This window comes from Grampus griseus (genome assembly GCF_964374135.1).
Source record: "Grampus griseus genome assembly, chromosome: 11".
NCBI lineage: Eukaryota > Metazoa > Chordata > Mammalia > Artiodactyla > Delphinidae > Grampus > Grampus griseus.
The window spans coordinates 84,800,650-84,820,997 of record NC_139005.1 but is presented as its reverse complement, the minus strand read 5'-3'; the positions used below and the strand labels follow the sequence as shown (position 1 = coordinate 84,820,997).

Sequence of the window (20,348 nt, the reverse complement as noted above, 5' to 3'; positions counted from 1 at the left end):
TCAGACACATAAATTGTCTCCCTGAATTCTTCCCCATATCTAGGAGGGAAGTGCCACATGCCCATCTTAGAGATGAGACAGGCCAGACTCAAGTTTAAGAAGCCTGGCCAAGGTCACACTTTGACCTCGGGTCTGTCTCAGCCCCTAACCCATCGTCCTGTTTCCTGCACTGCCTTGTAGTAGCAGCTGACTGTTTGGGAACTGGTGTAAACGGCCAGTGATAGTCCATTGGTGCTGCTTTTTTCAGGGAAGATTTAGAATAGAAATTTTTATACTGATATATTTTTTGGGGGGGTGGTGGTGGTAGAGGTGGCGTGGAGAGATAGGGAGAGAATATTTGGTGGAGAGAACATTTGGTAGAATCACATTTTACAGACAAGGTTTGCTGCTGCAGGTTGTGAGACTCTGGGAACATCACAGAGCTCCAGTTTACTCATCTGTAAAGTGGGAGTGGATGCTGGTGATACCAACATCATAGGGTTGTGGCGAGGAATGAGCGAGTCCATCCATGAAAGGTGTTTAGAACAGTGCCTGGCAAAGGAGACAGTTGAAGGGTTGGGTGATAAAGATCAGCTTCAGGCCAGAGTTGGCCTTTGGTGTGGGATAATCCCAGGGGGATTTTGGAGAAGGACAGCTTGAGGGAGATTTTGAGGTTTGTTAGCTCTGTGACTTTGGTGGCAAGTTACTCTTCTCTGACCTGAGTTTTCCAACTGTAATGTGGGGATAAATTGAGGATTTTTAGTGTGGGCTTAGCATCCAGCAGATGCTCAGGAGATAGTAGCTATTGCGGCTGGTTATTAAATAAAGACACGCTTAGTAACGGTGGAGGTGAGTTAGCACTAGGGTCTAGGTCTCCTTTAGCTTGGGGCAGTGCCACATGTGGTGCTGAGCAAGCCACCTAATCTCTTCAGTCTTCTTTCTGTAGAGTGAAGCCACTGAACTAAATAATATGTGAGCCTTTTCAAGTGTTACAGGTCTGAGAATCAGTATGCCGGGGTGCCGCATCCTGTCTCCACGCCCCCAGCCCATGCCCACGTAGTCCCTGTTTCACCCCTGAGAACTCAGGGACTTTTTTCCTTCACCCTATCTGGGGCTGCACCACCCCTACCCTCCTTTAGCTGAAGTCTGTACACATGCCCAACTTGCATTCATTCACCAAGCATTTATTAAGCACGTACCAGTGGGCTTAAAAGCTGTTGATTCACAGATGGACGCATGTGAGAGGGAGGGGCCCACAGTGGCTGAGCGCCTGCCCGGGCCAAGCAAGAGGGGCCCGAGCTGCACAGATGGGGAGGCTGGTAAACAGATAAGTGACAGTCCAGCTTGGGGAAGATAAATAACGGTCCCAGGGGATGCAGGAAATGCTTGACACTGTGTTCGTAGGAGTGAGGGCTCAGAAGTACTGATGCGCATAAAAAAATACACAGGTTTTTTTCGGTTTACTAGAGGACAAAAGAATCTTGTTTTCTCCCTTCCTGATTATTGCTTTCTGGTGTTTGATCTCTTGCCTTAATCTAAACAATCCCTTCAGGTGTCTTCTCTTTGAAGAGGTTCCCAGAATGAAGCCTGCTCAGGAAAGAGATGATTTTTACTCCTTGTTTTACCCTTTCTCTCCCACCCTCTTTTTATGTTTATTTTTCAAAATTAAAAAAATTTTTTAAAAATAAACTGTATTTTTTAGATCAGTTTTAGATTTACAGGAAAATTGCATGTTTCTCTAAACCCCATATGCAGTTTTTCCTCTCTCATGACTATGGGACTGTGATATTGAGATTTATAATCAGAAATACTGCAGAGAGCTCCTAAAACCCTTGGAATTTCCTAAGTACAGTACAGAGATGCTAAAGGTGTCTTTTGTTATTTTAGTTAGGTGACTTTCGGAATACCTCAGGGCAACCACAGGGTGGGGCCTGGGTGCCGGGGAGCCCAGCCCTGTGATGAGAGAGTTGGCACTTTGTGTCTTCTGACCCGCACCCCTCGGGGAGGGGAGGGGGCTGGAGATTGAATCGATTGCCGATGGCCAATGATTTAGTCTTTCCCTGTGTAATGAAGATTCCGTAAATGCCTCCATAAAAACCCAGAAGGATGGGGTTCTGAGGGCTTCTGTGTTGGTGAACACATGGAGATTGATTTGGAGAGAGTGGTACACCCAGAGAGGGCATGGAAATTCCTTGCCCTGTCCATGTACTGTGCCCTCTGCATCTCTTCCATCTGGCTCTTCCTGAGTTGTGTCCTTTTATAGTAAACCAGTGATCTAGAAAGTAAAATGTTTCCCCGAGTTCTGTGAGCCACTCTAGTAAATTAATTGACCCCGTGGAGGGGGGTCAGTGGAACCTCCAGTCTGTAGCCGGTCTGTCAGAGGCACAGGTGACCAGCTGGACTTGGAACTGAAGTTGGGCAGGGGGCAGTCTTGTGGGACTGAGCCTGTAGCCTGTAGGATCTGATGTTCTCCCCAGGAGGTGTCAGAAGTGAGTTGTGTTGTAGGACACCCTGCTGTGTCGAAGCATTGGTGGCCTGGGGAAAACACTCACGTTGGAATTGGGTGCTGAACCCTTTAGGTACATTTGTCCCAGTTAACCAATATTGATACATTGTTGGTATGTATCAGTATTAACCAAAGTCCATATTTAATTCAGAATTCCTTAGTGTTTAACCTAGTGTCCTTTTCTACTCCAAGGTCCCATCCAGAATAGCACACTGCATTTAGTTACCATGTCTCCTTGGGCTTCTCTTGGCTGTGACAGTGTCTTAGAGTTTCCCTGTTTTCCATGACCTTGACAGTTTTTTCCTTTTTTAAAACAATTCTTTTTTTAATTTTTAAATTTCATTTATTTTTGGCTGCGTTGGGTCTTTGTTGCTGCACGCGGGCTTTCTCTAGTTGCGGCGAGCGGGGGCTACTCTTCATTGCATTGCGCAGGCTTCTCATCGCGGTGGCTTCTCGTTGCAGAGCACAGCCTCTGGGTGCTCGGGCTTCAGTAGTTGTGGCACGCAGGCTCAGTAGTTGTGGCTCGAAGGCTCTAGAACGCAGCCTCAGTAGTTGTGGTGCACGGGCTTAGTTGCTCTGCGGCATGTGGGATCTTCCTGGACCAGGGCCCAAACCCATGTCCCCTGCATTGGCAGGCAGATTCTCAACCACTGCACCACCAGGGAAGCCCACCTTGACAGTTTTGAGGTGTACTGCTCACATACTACGTAGAATATCCCTCACTTGGAATTTGTTCCTTTTTTTTTTTTTAACTTGAGATTTCATGTAATATTTATGTATCTGGTGATAGCATCCAGGGATTCCTGATAGAAGCAAATGCAAACTCTTCCTGGTTGAATAGACCTTCAACCTAGCCCCAAAGGGAGAGCAAAGAAATTGGTAGACCTGTGAGTAAATCTAAACATACACTGACAGTATAGAAATCAGTCCGAAAGAGAGCAGGAGAGGAGGTAAAAGAAACTGAGAAAAAGCAGGAAATACCATGAAGGATGATGGTGGAAATAATTCCAAATATATCAGTGATCATGATAAACTCAGATTAAAAGATCGTCAGATCAGATATAAGAAACACAGTCTAGCTAGGTGCTGTTTAAAGAGATACACCCCAAAACAAAGATGTAGAAAAGGTTGAAGTTAACAGAATGGGAGAAGGCGTCTCGGGCAAATGCAAACCAAAGAAAACCAGCAAGTATGAGTATCAGACAAGTACCGAAATGGCATTGAAAGGAAATAATGTTTACTATGGGAAGAGTTGCAAATTACAGTCCACGGACCAAATCTAGCCTCTAGTTAGGTTTTATCGGAACACAGCCACGCTCATTCGTTTCCATGTATATATTTTTTGGCTCCTTTTGTGCTATGATGTCAGAGTTGAGCAGGTGCAACAGAGACTGTATGGCTCGCACAGCCCACAGTGTTTACTAACTGGGCCTTCCTAGAGGACGTATGTTGACTCCTGAACTTAAGCTGTGCTTATATATCAATCAACATGGATGAGTCTCACAAAAGCAAGACTGAGTGGAGAAAAGCAAGTTGCAGACATATACTAATTATAAAAGATTTGAAAACACAAAACATACTGTAGATCACTTGTAGGGATACACATGCATGTGGTCAAAGTCTAAAGAAATGCAGGAAGAATGTTATACACCCAAATCAGGGTAGTGGTTACCCCCTCTGCAGGAGGAGAATGCAGGTGACATCTTAGAGGGTTTAGTTCCTCAGCTGCATGGTGGGGCTGTGGGTGTTGTTTGTATTATATTTATACCTTTCTGTGTATCTTAGAACAGTAGCCTGACACATTCTTTAGAAACCTTTTGTTTAGGTGTGTGATATTGATGATCCATGGCTATAGGAAAAAATAGCAAAAGGGCTTAAGGGAGAAACATGCCACATAATAATTTTCACGTAGGACAGACGTTCCTAAAATGGAGAACCAGAGGGGCCGCTAGAGGTCATGGAGTCCAGTCCTCTGCTTGGAGAAGGAATCCCTTTTCCATAGCCCTAGCTAGTGGCCACCTGGCATCTGCTTGAGTTTGCCATGTGATCACAAGGCTGCCAGTTTTTATTTTGGATGGCCTGAGTCACAGAGTAGGTAATTCCAAGAAGATGGTGACGGTGTGTCATCCCAGCTCTCCCCTTTGACTTCATTATTTTTGGAAGCTAGCTTTTACATTCACTCGTGTTTGTTGATATCCCTTGTTGGTACTTGGTCCTGACCACAGGAGGCCACATGTGATTCTACTGGTTCAAAGTGGAGGGAAGCAGTGCATGGCATATGGAAGGCACTGATGTTTATTCTTCTCTATTTCCTCTATGCTTTGATGAAAAATTGTGATAGTTTTGGCTAGTATTTGATCTTTTGATATGACTAAATTTTCTAAGATTTTCCCTTGAAACAAATGTACTTTTCTTTTGAACAGTTGTTTGTTTTTTATTAAAATGACTTAAGATTAGGATGTCATTAAACCATTACTGTATATAATTTTATTTCAAGTGCAGGTGCATATAATTTTATGTTTGGAACTTTAGGAAGCCTGATGGATTTCTATGCAGCAGTCAGAATTACAGATGTTACAAAGTAATAAGATAGAAGTTTAACTTTTAGTGGGAGTAGTATAAATGTCATGTGTATTATTATTTGGATGACTAATTCTATTTGTCACGGATTGCTTTTCCCTGGAGACGGTGCAAAATATCTAAAGTCTGGGAAAAATGAAAACTTCTTTTGAGATGAATAAACGCAGTAGAATGACTTCCGCCCAGCCCGGTGTTAAGTTCCTCTTATTTCTTGGTCTTCCCCACTGCCTGCCTTTGCCTTATTATTATTATTTTGTAATAATCCCTCTACAAGCCTCTGTACAGTGTCTGGCACATGGTGGGTGCTTATTGAAAAAATTCCTGAGGGTTTAGTAAGTGGGAAAATCAATGTACAAACATATTACACATTGTATGATTCCCATTTATATAAAGTTCTAGAAAATGCAAAAGAATCTGACTGAAAGAAGAACAGCGGTTGCCTGGGGATGGGTGGGGATCGAGGGACTGAGGGAGAGGTGGGATTCAAAAAAGGTGTGAGGAAATGTTTGGAGATGTTAGATGTACGCTTATTGTCTTTATTTTGATGATGGCTTTGTAGGTGTGTATGTATGTCGAACCTCATCAGACTGTATGCTCTGTGTGCAATTTATTATGTATCATTTGTACCTCAATAAAGCTATATAGTAAAGACAAAGCAATGAGGGAAGGACTGTGGTTTATCCTGGCTTGAGGTGGGACCCTGGAAGTGGCCCAGTGCAAGTCAGGTGTTCTAGTCTGAACAGCTGTGGCTGGAGGGGTGGGGCAGTGTCCTGGAAGAGCCCAGAATGTGTGTGTTCAGAGGTGGGGGAGGGTCATTGCTTATCTGAGGGTTGGGGCGTGCTGGGCAGGGAACGCTGTAGATGTTCACCTTCGTGGAGAAAAGGGTAGGATGCCTTAGATACTTGGTTTCATCTTGGCATCTTTCATTGGGCTGTTGCAGAAGTAAAAGTGGGTAACAACTGAACGGGTTTTGGAGATACTGGGGAAAACAGTTTCTGGCTAAAAATAGTTGCTTTTATTTTAGTAAAAAATTCTTTTTAATTGAAGTATAGTTGTTTTACAATGTTATGTTAATTTCTGCTGTACAGCAAAGCGATTCAATTATCTATCTATATATCCATCTCTCTCTATATATATACACACACACACATTGTTTTTTTCAACATTCTTTTCCATCATGGTTTATTACAGGATAATGAATATGGTTCCCTGTGCTGTACAGTAGGACCTTGTTGCTCATCCATTCTATGTATAGTTGCTTACATCTGCTCACCCCAGCCTCCCACTCCATCCCTCCCCCACCTCTCTCCCTCTTTGGCAACCAGAGGTCTGTTCTCTATCTGTGTGAGTCTGTTTCTGTTTCATAGATAAGTTCATTTGTGTCGTATTTTAGATTCCTCATATAAGTGATATCATATAAGTGGTATTTATCTTTGTCTGACTCACTTCACTTAGTATGATCATCTCTAGTTGCATCATGTTGCTGCAGATGACATTATTTCATTCTTTTTTATGGCTGAGTAGCATTTCCTTGTATATATGTACCACATCTTTATCACTCATCTCTTGATGGACCTTTAGGTTTTTTTCATGTCTTGGCTATTGTAAATAGTGCTGCAGTGAACATTGGGGTGCATGTATCTGTTTGAATTATGGTTTTCTCCTGATATATGCCTAAGAGTGGGATTGCTGGGTCATATGGTAATTCTATTTTTAGTTTTTTAAGGAACCTCTGTACTGTTCTGCATAGTGGCTGCACCAATTTACATTCCCACCAACAGTGCAAGAGGGTTCCCTTTTCTCCACACCCTCTCCAGCATTTATTATTTGTAGACTTTTTGATGATGGCCATTCTGACTGTTGTAAGGTGGTACCTCATTGTAATTTTGATTTGCATTTCTCTAATACTTAGCGACGTTGAGCATCTTTTCGTGTGCCTATTGGCCATCTGTATAAAAAGAGCTGTATTAAAATCTGTAAGGTCTGATAGTAATATGCTCTTATGAATTGTCTGATCCCAAGTCACACTTGCTCCTCAGTTTTCTTTCCCTGGCTGTAACTAATTATCAGCAGAAAGAGTATTACGTGGACATGATCATATCCAATAACATTTGTTGGCACGAAACAACAGTCTAAATATACATGTGAAACTTGTGTTATGGTCAGATCGTTCCCTAACATATCAGTTGCGCCAAAACAAATTCACATTTTTCAGAGAATGTGAAATTGTCAGTGGCAGAACTGACTGGCCTTTGCCCAAGTGTTACTTCACAGAAGGAAGTTGTAACGTGGTGAAGTTTGCTAAGAGAGAAATCGCCTATAGTGGGGTTTGTCTTTTTCTCATTATTTTTTAATTGACAGTTATAGATGAGAAGTTTAAGGGTTTAAAATTTGGCTGTGGAATCTTGAGTTCACTTGTGGAAACAGTCGGGGAGATGTAAATACTGCTTCACCTTACATACGAGTCCCTACACTTTTATTTTTCATGTATTTTCAGTCTATATGTATACTTTTTAAAAAAAAATTATTTTATTTATTTATTTTTGGCTGCGTTGGGTCTTCGTTGCTGCATGGGCTGTCTCTGGTTGCAGCGAGCTGGGGCTACTCTTTGTTGAGGTGTGTGGGCTTCTCATTGCGGTGGCTTCTCTTGTTGCAGAGCACAGGCTCTAGGCATGCAGGCTTCAGTAGTTGTGGCACAGGGCTCAGTAGTTATGGCTCGCGGGCTCTAGAGTGCAGGCTCAGTAGTTGTGGCACATGGGCTTAGTTGCTCCATGGCATGTGGGATCTTCCCGGACCAGGGCTTTAACCCATGTCCTGTGCCTTGGCAGGCGGATTCTTAACCACTGCTCCACCAGGGAAGCCCCTATATGTATACTTCTAAAAGAAATTTTGAACCTTGTTTTCAATCTACATGTGACCTTTAAAAAGAGAATTTGAATCTGTGTTAAGTGAATATGAACTAATTCATAAAATATTTTGAATATTAATATTCATGAAATATAGGAGGGTTATGAAATATAAGCAGAAGTTAAGATTTGATCAAATTAGGGAAAATAAATATTTGAAATCTGCTCTAACTTTTGTTGATGTAGGAATGTAGAAATATGTCACGAGCTAAGAAATGTGACCTTGAGCTGGTAACCTTGTCTCATCTTCATTTTTCTCCTGTAAAGTGGGGATAATAACTAGTGTCTCATGCTAAGTGGGGTCCATTCACATTGCTTCATATGGTGCCTGGCACATTGCAGATGCACATAATTACTAGCCACTAGGATAACTTGTTGGTCCATTGAGACCTGGGAAGATTCAAAGAAGGCTTTGTGGTAGTATAGTCATTCCTAGGACCCCGAGGACACCAAAATCCACGGGTGCTCAAGTCCCTTATATAAAATGGCATAGTATTTGCTTAGAACCTAAGCATATCCTCCCATATACATTAAATCATCCCTAGATTACTTATAATACTTAATAAATGTAAATGCTGTGTGAATAGTTGTAAATACAGTGTAAAGGCTGTGTAAATAGTTGCTGGCATGTGGGAAAGTTTTACTTTTTGGAACTTTCTGGAAAAAAAATTTGGGGGGGGAATGTTTTCATTCTGCAGTTGGTTGAATTCGTGAATGTGGAACCCAAGGATATGGAGGGCTGACTGTAAACGGGGCAAAAAGGAGGCTTTTCTTCTGTTTTTTGAAGCTCTAAAATTCTCTGGGAAAAAGTTTTTTTCCCCATTTTTCTCTTCTTCCTTTTCTTCTTCAGGGGCTTCATATCTTTATATTCTTTTTCTAGGAGAACAGCTTGATGTCTACGGCATATTCCAAAAAGAAAAAGTCTACTTAATTAAAGAAAAATGACATCTTAATGTCTCTGAGACTGTGGCTTTTCCATTACCAAAAAATTAAACTTCAAGGATTTTCAAGTGCATTTCAGCTTTTCTGTTCGAACATTTTCCTGTTAACATGTTTGGTTCCTGAGTTCAGATATCTGAGATGTGTATGTTTGGGCCTCCACATGGAGCATGTTTTCACCCAGGTTTTGCTTTTTAATATAACTGCAGTGAAATCTTTGGGTATAAATCTTTATCTGCATCTCTTGGTGCTTATTGCCACCCTGCTTTCCGGAAAGTTCAAACTGATTTATACTCTTATTAAACATCAAGGAGTGAGGCTGCCCATTTCCAGCACCAGCACCCACTCTATGTTCTATCATTAAAAACAAAAAGGGTAGAAACCCCACCCCCCCAAAGAAAACCGCATACAAATAACAGCAACAACAGCAACGAAGACACCACTGTAGTCTCATTGGAGAAAAATGGTGTGTAACTTTTCTTAGCCAAGTGACACAAGCTTATAATAGAAAAAAGTGTAACTGAAATAAAAAACAGTAAAACCGTTGATAATCCCACCTTTCAGAGAGAGCTACTCTTAACTGTCTAATTGTCTTGTTTTTTAAAAAATGAATTTATTTACTTATTTGCTTTTGGCTGCATTGGGTCCTTGTTGCTGCACGCGGGCTTTTCTCTAGTTGCGGCGAGCGGGGGCTACTCTTCGTTGCGGTGCGTGGGCTTCTCATCGCGGTGGCTTCTCTTGTTGCGGAGCATGGGATCTAGGCGTGCGGGCTGCAGTAGTTGTGGCGCGCGGGCTCTAAAGAACAGGCTCAGTAATTGTGGTGCACGGGCTTAGTTGCTCCATGGCTTGTGGGATCTTCCCGGACCAGGGATAGAACCCATTTTCCCCTGCATTGGCAGGTGGATTCTTAACCACTGTGCAACCAGGGAAGTCCCTAATTGTTTTAGTTTGATTTTTTAAAAAATAATTGGAATGGTTGAACGTTTATTAGCCATTTAATTTCCTTTCTTGTGAGATATAGTCTTTATCTTTTTGTTTATTGGGTTTGTATGGCTTTTTCTGTTTTTTTTTTGCGGTACGCAGGCCTCTCACTGTTGTGGCCCCTCCCGTTGCGGAGCACAGGCTCCGGACGCGCAGGCTCAGCGGCCATGGCTCACGGGCCCAGCCGCTCCGCGGCATGTGGGATCTTCCCGGACCGGGGCACGAACCCGTGTCCCCCGCATCAGCAGGCAGACTCTCAACCACTGCGCCACCAGGGAAGCCCCGGCTTTTTCTTTTTTTACATTAAGGATATTAGTCTTTGCTGTTTATCTTTTAATTTTGTCTAATATAACCCTTCCCCCCCAAATTTGTGATACTTTTTGATACACAGATGTTTAAAATTTTTATATTGTAAATCTGTTGATATTTTTGTTTTGATTTATTCTATTGCTTTTACATTTGCAAAGTTATGTTCTATCCTGAGATGAAGTAAATAGTATTCTATATTTTCCCACCTTTTTAATATTTAGAAATAAAACTTAAGTCTTTGATTCACATGGTGTTTGTTTTGCAGCATAGTGTGAAGGAACATCTTACTTGACACCCTTTCCATATAGCTAAGCAGTGTTTATTTAGTTAGAGAGATAGACTATTCCAGGTGAATTTTATTCATCAGTATTCAACTACAGTATGTTCTGGAGAACACAGAGTAGTAGATTGCCCACCTTGTTGAAAATAGGGCATATGAAGGAGGATTTAAGATTGGGAAGACAGACTGAAGTCTACGTGGGGACTGCCTTTGATGCCATGTTAAAAGTTGAAATTTGTAGGCAATGAGAATTTTGAGTGGCTGAATATCCTTGAAATGAACTTTTAGTTAGGAGTCCTTCAGCTGCAAGCAATAAAAATAAAAAAGCCTGAGTCAAACTGATTTAATTTAAGCAAAAAATTGAAAAGATATTTTATGGGCTTGTGCCGTTGAAAAATCCAGAGGTAGTACCAGCTTCAAGCTTGCCTTGATCCAAGTTCAGTTGATGTCGTTGGGTGGCTTCTTTCCGTCTCTTGACCTTGCCCTCCTCCCCACTGGCCTCTTTTTTAGGTTGCTAGAGGTGGTCCTTCATATCTCCAGATTTATATCCTCTTAGGTCCATGTTTGGAAGAAACGAATGTCTCTTGCTTGAAATTCCCTTATAAATCCAGAAATTTCCTTGATTGGCCTCATTGGTTCTCTGTGGCTACAGGGGACATATGAGGATAATTGGCTGGAGGTACCTGCCCCAGATGAATCGTGTTGGTGAGGGAATTCAGGGGTTCTCGTTGGCCAGGTTTGGGTCACATGATCTCCTCCCAGAGTCAGGAACAGAACCTCGCCAGGACCACATAGTCCGAATGTTAGGGAGGGGCGGTTTCCCAGAGCAGTTGAGCATACTGGAGAAACAGAAGGTGTGTCAGTCAGGTTAGGCTAGCTTATGCTGCAGTGACAAGCGACACCAAAAATCTCAGCGGTTTAGGATTAACAGCTATAACCACAGTTTATTTCTCACTCCTGCAGTTTCCTGGGGCCTCAGGCACTTCTCCAGGACAGCTGCCCTCAATGTGGTGGCCTAGCCTTCCAGGCTTCTCCATCTTGTGGTGTCTCCATAGCACATGTGTCCATGATTGATACAGCAGGGGAGGGAGTGTGCTCTGGTCTGGAAGTGACTCGTGTCACTTCTGCCCACAATCTGTTGGCCAGAGCTGGCCAGAGCGGGACTGGGGGTGGTTAGGGGTGAAGGGGGGGGTTGTAGTCTTCCCCATGTGCCTGGAAGGAGAGAATGTGAGTCAGCACGAGGTGGCCCAGCCACACTGGGTAGCACACACGCCCAGGGCCCACAGTCACTGCCTACCACAGGCTCCCTCGAGGACCTCAGTTGGTCTGACTCACCCCTTATGCCTCTCCTCCTGACTTTATCTGACCTGTTCCTGGGACGGTGCTGAGAGTAGGGCATGTATCCCTTTAGAGCTCCCCAGTGTGGTGTCCCCAAGGGCCGAGGGACAGTCATGTTGCCTTTCTGAGGACATTAGGAGTATTTCTTGACATGACTCAGGCCATGGATTTCTACTCGGCACTGTCCCCACACACTGCTCCATTAGTCTGGGGGCCTTTATTAAGGGAGAGTCATTGTGCATTTCTGAACGTTACGGGGAACACAGTACTTATCAAAAATTGTATTTCCCAAACTCAGATCTTTACACGGTTTAAAAATCTTTCCTTGAATAGGTGGAAAAATGTCTGACTTCTATACCTAAGTTCTGATTTCATTCATACTCAGAAGTAAAGATAAAGTTAAGGCAAGGAAGGAATTCTTCTGTGGTGACCTTACAAAAACAAAAACAAACTCACCAAAAAACCAACATAACAGAAAATGGTGTAGTGGCTATGGAAAACAGTATGGTGGGTCCTCAAAAAATTAAAAATCAGGGGCTTCCCTGGTGGCGCAGTGGTTGAGAGTCCGCCTGCCGATGCAGGGGACACGGGTTCGTGCCCCGGTCCGGGAAGATCCCACATGCCGCGGAGCGGCTGGGCCTGTGAGCCATGGCTGCTGAGCCTGCGCGTCTGGAGCCTGTGCTCTGCAACGGGAGAGGCCACAACAGTGAGAGGCCCGTGTACCGCAAAAAAAAAAAAAAAATTAAATTAAAAATCAGGTTACTGTATGATCTAGCAAGTCCACTTCTGGGTATATACCCTGAAGAAGTGAAAGCAGGGGCTCAAAGAGGTATTTGTCCATCCACGTGCATAGCAGTTTTATTCACAATAGCCAACAGGTGAGAGCAACCCAAGTGTCCATGTGTCATCACAGATGAATGGATAAACAAAATGTGGATATACATGCAGTGGAATATTCTTTAGCCTTTAGAAGGAATGAGCTTCTGACACGTGCTCCGACATGAATGAATCTTGAAGATGCTCTGCTAAACAAAATGAGCCACTCACAGAAGACCAGTACTGTGTGATTCTCCTTATGTGAGGTCCCTAGAGGAGTCCCATTCCTAGAGACGGAACATAGAAGGGTGGTTGCCAGGGCCTGGGGGAGGAGGAATGGGGAGCTGGCGTTTAATGGAATGGGTGTGGAGTTGCACTTTCGCAGGATGGAAAGAGTTCTGAAGCTGGACGGTGGGGATGGTCGCACAGCAGTGTGAATCACCTTAATACCACTGCACCGTACACTTAAAATGGTTAAGATGGTAAATTTTGTGTTATGCGTATTTTCCCACAATAAAAATAAGCAAGCACAGAACCCCAGGAAGCTTACAGATGTTTCCTGTAAGGGGTCCACTGCGTGTCCTAGTGCTCTGTGGGATGAGCAGGTAACCGGAAGCTGGTGCGAGTGCAGGGGCCGCCCAGTCTGCCGCCTGATCTCAGGAAAGGCGCTCACCTCCCAGCTCAGGGTGGCCGCCTTGGAACCCAGCTCTGGTCGGAGCTCTGGGCAGAGCGGCAGAGCTGTCTCTCCATGTCTTTGTCCTCGTTGTGTAGTCTTGCTGTCATCATCCGTTAGGAGCAAAAGGAATTCGCTCTCTAAATTCGTACCCAGTCTTGTGTCTGCTTTGGGGAAGTACATAACTGACTAGTCAAGGGCCCTTCTGTTTATACTTGGAGTCCTCAGTTTAGACAGACCGTATTTCCCTGAATGGTTGGCGTTCTTTCCTTTTGCCTTGTAATGACTCGCGTTTATCCTTAGCACTTTTTTGAAGTGATTGCGTAGGACGTTGAGATCCTTTTAAGCTGCTGGTGCTCCTTGCGTTTATTTCGAGTGGTGACAAATTAAACATGCAAGCTTTCCGGTGATGATGTTCACGTGACTGACACACCTTGAGCTTTCCCTCCAGTGGGGCGTACGCTCCTGGGCAGCTTCTGGAGATGTGCTGACCGTCAGCACCATGTTCCAGCACAGTCGTGTTTCTTGAGGGCTTCACAACTTCTTCTCAGGTAGCAGAAAGGGACGTAGACTTCACTGTCAGCACCTTTCTAAATAGAAACTTCTAAGGTCAACAGGCCATGAGAGCTTCCTTGGAAAGGTCATTTGTGAAAGAAGAGCTTTTGGTCACTCTGTAAGCGATCCCGCTTTACTTCATACAGACAATGCCATGTGGTCCTATTCGGAAAATGACATCCTCTGCGGTGGCCCGTTGATGATGTAAGGCCAGATGGTCTTCAGTGTTGGATGCTGAAGAGCTTAGGACCACTGGCTTCTCCCTTCCTGAGGACTGGTTCTTGTGAACTGTCTGCCTTCAAGTTTCTTGAAATGTTACTGTCTTTCTTATCCTCAGATGGATCTTAGTTGCAAAAAAAAAAAAAAGAAAGGCCAAGGTTACCATCTCATTGATTTTGACAAAGGGAACTAAGAAGAAATGGAATTGTTGGTGAATCTTGGCTATTTGGATTTTCAGTAGACTTGGTCATATCTAGGTTGTCAGTGGGAGAGAAACTTGGCATCTTACCTGGTGACCATGAATAGGCTTCAGGGGTCAACCTTCCTGAAGTTTTCCACAAAATTTTGTTTGTGTTTTTCTGTGGGGAGAGGATTCTATGGCTTCTGTTAGGTTCTCAAAGGGATCCAAGCCCCACAGCTATAAGGAGCCTTCTGAAAGGCTCAGAATACGTCATTGTGGCTGGCACGGTGCCCCGATTGGAGTTGTCACCCTGTGAAAGTACTTTTTGGGTATTTCAGGTGACCCCTGAGAAGTGAATAATGTGAGAAAGAAGTGAGCAGAAGGGAAGGAGGAGGCATTGTAGACTCTATGGTAAGCATTGAAATGAGGAAGGATTGACTCCATTGTATTGCGAAAATAAGTGCACCCTTCTCAAATGCTTGTTGATTCCCATAGTCCTGGAGAAGAGCATTAAGAGCGCAGATTCTGAAGCCAGACTTACCAGGTTCAGATCCCAGCTCTGCTGTTTAGCGGTTGTGTGTCCTTCAGCCAATTGTGTAATTTCTGTGTGCTTCTAGTGTCCTCATACATCACGTGGGGATAGTAGAGCCTTCGCCTCATGAGGTTGTCGTAAGGATTAAATGAGGTGATAGAAAGCGCTTCTGAGCATATAGTACGTGGTAAGTGCTTAATAAATATTAGCTCTTACGACAGAGCCAGGAGGTGGCCCTTAGTAACGTCAAGAGTGGTAAAATACAGATAGTTCCATTTTAGTAGTAAGATGTGGACAGTTCACTTTTCGTGTGTGTGCGTTACAGGTGGTTTTGTACCTATATCTCCAGGAAGTCACCTGCCTTCAGCATTCGTTTACTGATGAGTTGTTTCAGGTAAATTTTGGTGCACAAACATCATAAAAGGTGAGAGAATGCTGTTACATATCCTCTTAGCAAAATGGGACGGTCTGTGTTCTTGTTGCAAAATGTTGCACGATGAGATTCTTTGTGTTAAATGACTACCTGTGAAATGACTGGATGAGAATATTGTACTTCCTTTTTGTCTTTAGAAATATATTGTGCAATCTCTGTCATTACCCGACTCTAGAGAGCTGCTTTCTGTCCCTTTGCATTTATCTTCTGACTCACCTAATAATTGTGAAATGTCTTCTTCTGTCAGTTTTATGCTGGAAAATAGAAAATTATGAATTCTCAACTGTGTTCCATGAAAGCTAAAAAAATGACTGCAGAGATGATATCTTCAGACTTCTTTGATATACCTTCCTGAAAATGATGTGATAGTTCGGGCAGGGCAATGAGGAAGCTGAAGGATGACGTAGCGATGATTTGCTTCACTATTGCAACATCTCGGGCAATCTCCTGTCATACCCTGCTTTCTTTATTTAGTCTTTTTTTAAAATCATAGGTGAGAATAATTGCTAGATAATGATGAAATAATGCCTGCAATGATAAAATAGCAAAATGTTTCAAGATGTTGGAAACTAAGGTCACTAACCTCCCATACTGCATCTTAGATTTTTAAAAGGATCCAGTGGGCTCATGGAAGTTGTAAGGTAGGATGAGTTTTTGGAAAACCTCCAAGAAAGAATAAAGATCATGAAAATAGCAATCCTCACAAATAGTCAGAACTGCTCAAAAAAGAAGCTCAAAACTAACATAGGATCCAGGGGACCCTGATGGTATCCTGGGGATAATCACATTTCTAACAAATCATCTGAAAGGCAAAGATGAACATCTGAAGGTACTTAATGCTGTTTTTTTTTAAACAGGAAAAATACCTAAGTGTGTAACATAGAGTAAAAGGTTGATGTGGCACAATATACCAGAATCTTATATAATGGGTTTTTTAAAAAAATTAGTTTATTTATTTATTTTTGGCGGCGTCGGGTCTTCGTTGCTGTGCATGGGCTTTCTCTAGTTGCGGCGAGCGGGGGCTACTCTTCGTTGCGGTGCACGGGCTTCTCATTGCGGTGGCTTCTCTTGTGGAACACGGGCTCTAGGCACGCGGGCTCAGTAGTTGTGGCTTGCGGGCTCTAGAGTGCAGGCTCAGTAGTTGTGGTGCACGGGCTCAGTTGCTCCACGGCATGTGGGATCTTCCTGGACCATGGCTCAAACCCACGTCCCCAGCATTGGCAGGTGGATTCTTAACCACGGTGCCACCAGGGAAGCCCTATATAATGATTTAAATTTATATTCTTAGAAAGTCTGTAATGATAGAACACATTATGATAGGATATTAAATTTAGAGTGGAGCACAAAGCTGTGTATATCGTGTGAGGTCAACTATGTAGACTACATACACAGAACAATATGGGCGGCAAATACAGGAAATGTTAATAGTTTTTTTCTGGGTGATGTTACAGTGGGTGATATTTAATTATCTACATGTTTCTCTATCTTCTAAAATCTCTAACTGGCATGTATTCTTTTTTAAACAAAAACAAATCTTTTCGTGATGTCGAAGCAAATTTTTTTTTATAACAGTCTTATTAGGATGTTATGTACATACCATACAAGTCACCCACTTAAAGTTTCCCATTCAGTGGGTTTTAGTGTAATCAAAACAGCTGTTCAGCATCACCACAATCAATTTTAGAACATTTTCATCACCCCCAAAAGAAATTCTATGCCCATTAGCAGTCATTCCCTTTCTCCCCATCCTCCAGTTCTAGGCAACCACCAGTCTATTGATACTTTCTGACTCTGGATTTGCCTAGTCTAGACATATCATATAAATTGAATCATACAATATGTGGTCCTTTGTGACTGGCTTCTTTCACTTAGCATAATGTTTTCAAGGGAAGGCTAATCCCACTTGCACTTTAATTTACTCATTTTGTTTCGAAATCATACTAACCTTTATTTATCATAGGGTATAATGTATTTTTTCCCTTTACTTCTAGAATTGGTTCCTTCAATTATGAGCAACTTGTTGAATCCAGATGCCATCTTCTCAAACAATGAGATGAGTCTGTCGGACATTGAAATCTATGGCTTTGATTATGATTACACCTTGGTGTTTTATTCCAAGCACCTCCACACACTGATATTTAATGCCGCTCGGGACCTTCTCATCAACGAACACAGGGTAAGAGCATGGGGACATCACAGACCTCCTCCCCTTCCCCTTTGGCGTTTGAAGACTAGCAGTGAGCTGACCTGGCCTCGTGCATGGTACCATAGACATCCCTTAGTAAATTGTTGCTGAATGAATGAGTAGATTTGGTTCCGTTCCAAATGACTCCATCTGGAAGATAGTTTTTTTAAAAAACCACTTTATTGAGGTATGATTGACACGTGAAAGGCTATATGTATTTAATGTATGTAACTCACTGAGGTTCAGGATAAGTGTGTGAAACATCATCAAGGTCATAAACTATCCATCGCCTCCCAAAGTTTCCTCCTGCCCCCTTTATTATCATTATTGTTATTTGTGTGTGTGTGTGTGTGTGTGTGTGTGTGGTAAGAACGCTTAACATAAGATCTACCCACTTAGCAAATTTTGGGTATACAATATTGTTAGCTATAGGTACTACGCTATATAATAGGTCTCCAGAACTCATTTATCTTGTGTAACTGAAACTCTGTACCTGGAAGATAGTTGTTTGTTTAATAAAGAATCTTTAGATGTCTCTGACAAAGAGACTGTCCCAAGTTACTCATTAGTGGAAATTCAGCCGCGGACGTTTGCCCTCTCCTTTCTCATGGAGCAGTGACATAGGTTCTCCCAAAGCCTGATGCAGCGGCAGACTGTTGAGTTCTGGTTGGAAGGAATTCTTGAAATCATGGGCAATGTTTTCCTCTCATCACTGAACGGAATCGCGTTCTTAAAGAATATTTGACTGTCTTTTGATGTGTGGTGTTGTTGAAAGCTTATAATAAGGAAGGAAGAAAAACACTCAAAACCAAACGTGGTTTTCTCTAGTCTAGTTTGAGTACATGTTTCAGGGACCAGGATGAGAAGCATCCTCAGAGGTCGTCTGGACCAGTCCCCTTTGAGAACCCCTGACAGCATCCCGAGGAGTGTGCCTGGGGTGCAGGTGTTCTGAATTTGGGGAGATTCTTCCATGGGTTGAACAGTTCTGCCTTCATGCAGCTTTTACCACTGATCCCTCCTCTTCATTCATCCCTTCACACGTTCATTCTCCCTTTACTCAGTCCTCTTCTGTGCTAAGCTCTGTCATAGAAGCAGGGAGGATGAAGGTGAGTAGGATACAGGTGCTGCCCTTGGAGAACCAACAGTCTAGTGGGGGAGTCCATCCTGTAGGCAGGTAAATTAGGAAGCCTCTGCCTGGTGGAGCCCTACAGACATCTGAACAGAGAGCTAGGCGTGTGCAGAGGATGGTTGGAACGACTTTCTCTGCCCGAGGGAATTGGGGAAACAACGAAGGAGGTGATATTTCAGTGGAATCTGGAAGGAGTTTATCCACAGAGGTGGGCTGGGGGTGGGGGAGGTTGGGTGTGAGTAACCTAGAAACCTAAATCATGAAAACTGATGCTTTATACTTGACTATTTGAGTAATGGGCTGGGTGTAATAGGGACCATTATGCCCTCTAAGACTTCTTTTACCTGTTGGATCATTCTTAGTTTTTCCAGCCATTCTCATTTGGCGTCTTTTCTCATCTTTTCGTCGTCTTGGTCACCGTCCTTTGTGTGTGCTCTGGTTTATCCCTCTCAAACGTGAGGCTCTGAACTGAAGACGTTACTGCAGATGGGGTCTGACCAGTGTGGAGCAGAGGGAGCCCATCACCTTCCTGGTTCTGCGTGTCGTACCTTTATAAATGCTGTTTGGATCCTCACCGTTTGGTGCAGTGTATTTCCTGATCCCCTCAGCTTTTGGTTATCAGTGGATTTAATAAGGAACTCATTTGTCCTTATTCAAAATGCAGAAATGGTACTTGCCAAAAATAACATTCCCTTCAGCCACCGAGCTTTCTTTAGTTATGGCCACTTGATCAGATGCAAACCCATCTAGCCACTTGCCATCCAGCTGCATTTCTCCATTTGTTCAAGAGACTCTTCTCTTCGGTCTAACCCACGGTCCTTTCCCTTCACTTTGAGGATGGAAGCAGGATAAGGGCAAGGTGGTCCTGCTCTTGCCCTCCTGTATGTCGGCTTATCCCATCTCCCCACCACCCCATTGGAGAGCGAGCGGAAGGGCTCTTGCACTGGTGCTGGCATTCTAATCCCAGGTCATCTGCAACGTTTGCTGTGACTGATGCCACTTACAAAACGAAGGTCATTATACTAACACACCAACTGTTGGTGGTCTGCTTAGTGCCGAAAGCACGGGTTCTGGAGCCTGACTGCTGGAGTTTGAATCCTGGCTTTTACCACTTACTTCTTAGGTGATCTCGAGTAACTGACCTAATGTCTCTGAGCCTCAGTTTCCTCCTCTATGAAATGGGCACAGTACTTTTCTCACATGTTATTGTGATAATTAAAGGAGTTAATTTCTGTAAAATGCCTGGCACATAGAATACACTCAGTACAGGTTAGCTATTACTGCTATTATTTCTGATCTGCGTGACAGCCCTGCAAATGGCTATTCACTCTGTATTACAGAGGCTTACGGAGTTCAGCTAGTAGTTCAAGGCCACAAGACCACTGGAGGCAAAACCAGAATTTGAACTTAGATTTGTGTATTTCCAAGGCAGAGATGCTCTCTTGTTTGTTCACGTTGCCTTTTGTGGGATTAATAACACCTTTTCTTTTACCCTGTGGGTTTGTTGTTCATATGAAAATAAAATATTCATGAAGATTAAAAATTTATGAACTTTGGAGAGAAAAGGGAGATGAAATAGATGGGAAAAAGGGACAATCATTATGATTAGAAAAGCCTCTAGATTTAAGATATTTCATTCCCATTATGTCTGTTTGTTGCTTTGATAAAAGAACTATGTCCTAACACTAATTATATCAAGCATATTAATAGAGGCAGTTATGCTAATGCAGGTTTTTCTCTTGTTTTGGATTGGAAAATAATTCTTCCAAGATGCTGTTGGAAGCATTGAGTTTGGTGCCATTTTTTC

At 43.1% G+C, this 20,348-nt stretch overlaps 1 protein-coding gene across 2 annotated transcripts in view; it reads left to right on the top strand.

Moving 5' to 3' along the window:
* NT5DC3 (5'-nucleotidase domain containing 3) overlaps nt 1–20,348 on the top strand; it is a 55,116-nt gene that overhangs the window by 813 nt on the left and 33,955 nt on the right. For both annotated transcript variants that reach the window (XM_082665306.1, XM_082665304.1), the window contains exon 2: nt 17,219–17,403. In XM_082665306.1, coding sequence (XP_082521432.1) covers nt 17,219–17,403 — 185 coding nt within the window. The remainder of the gene's footprint in view (nt 1–17,218; nt 17,404–20,348) is intronic.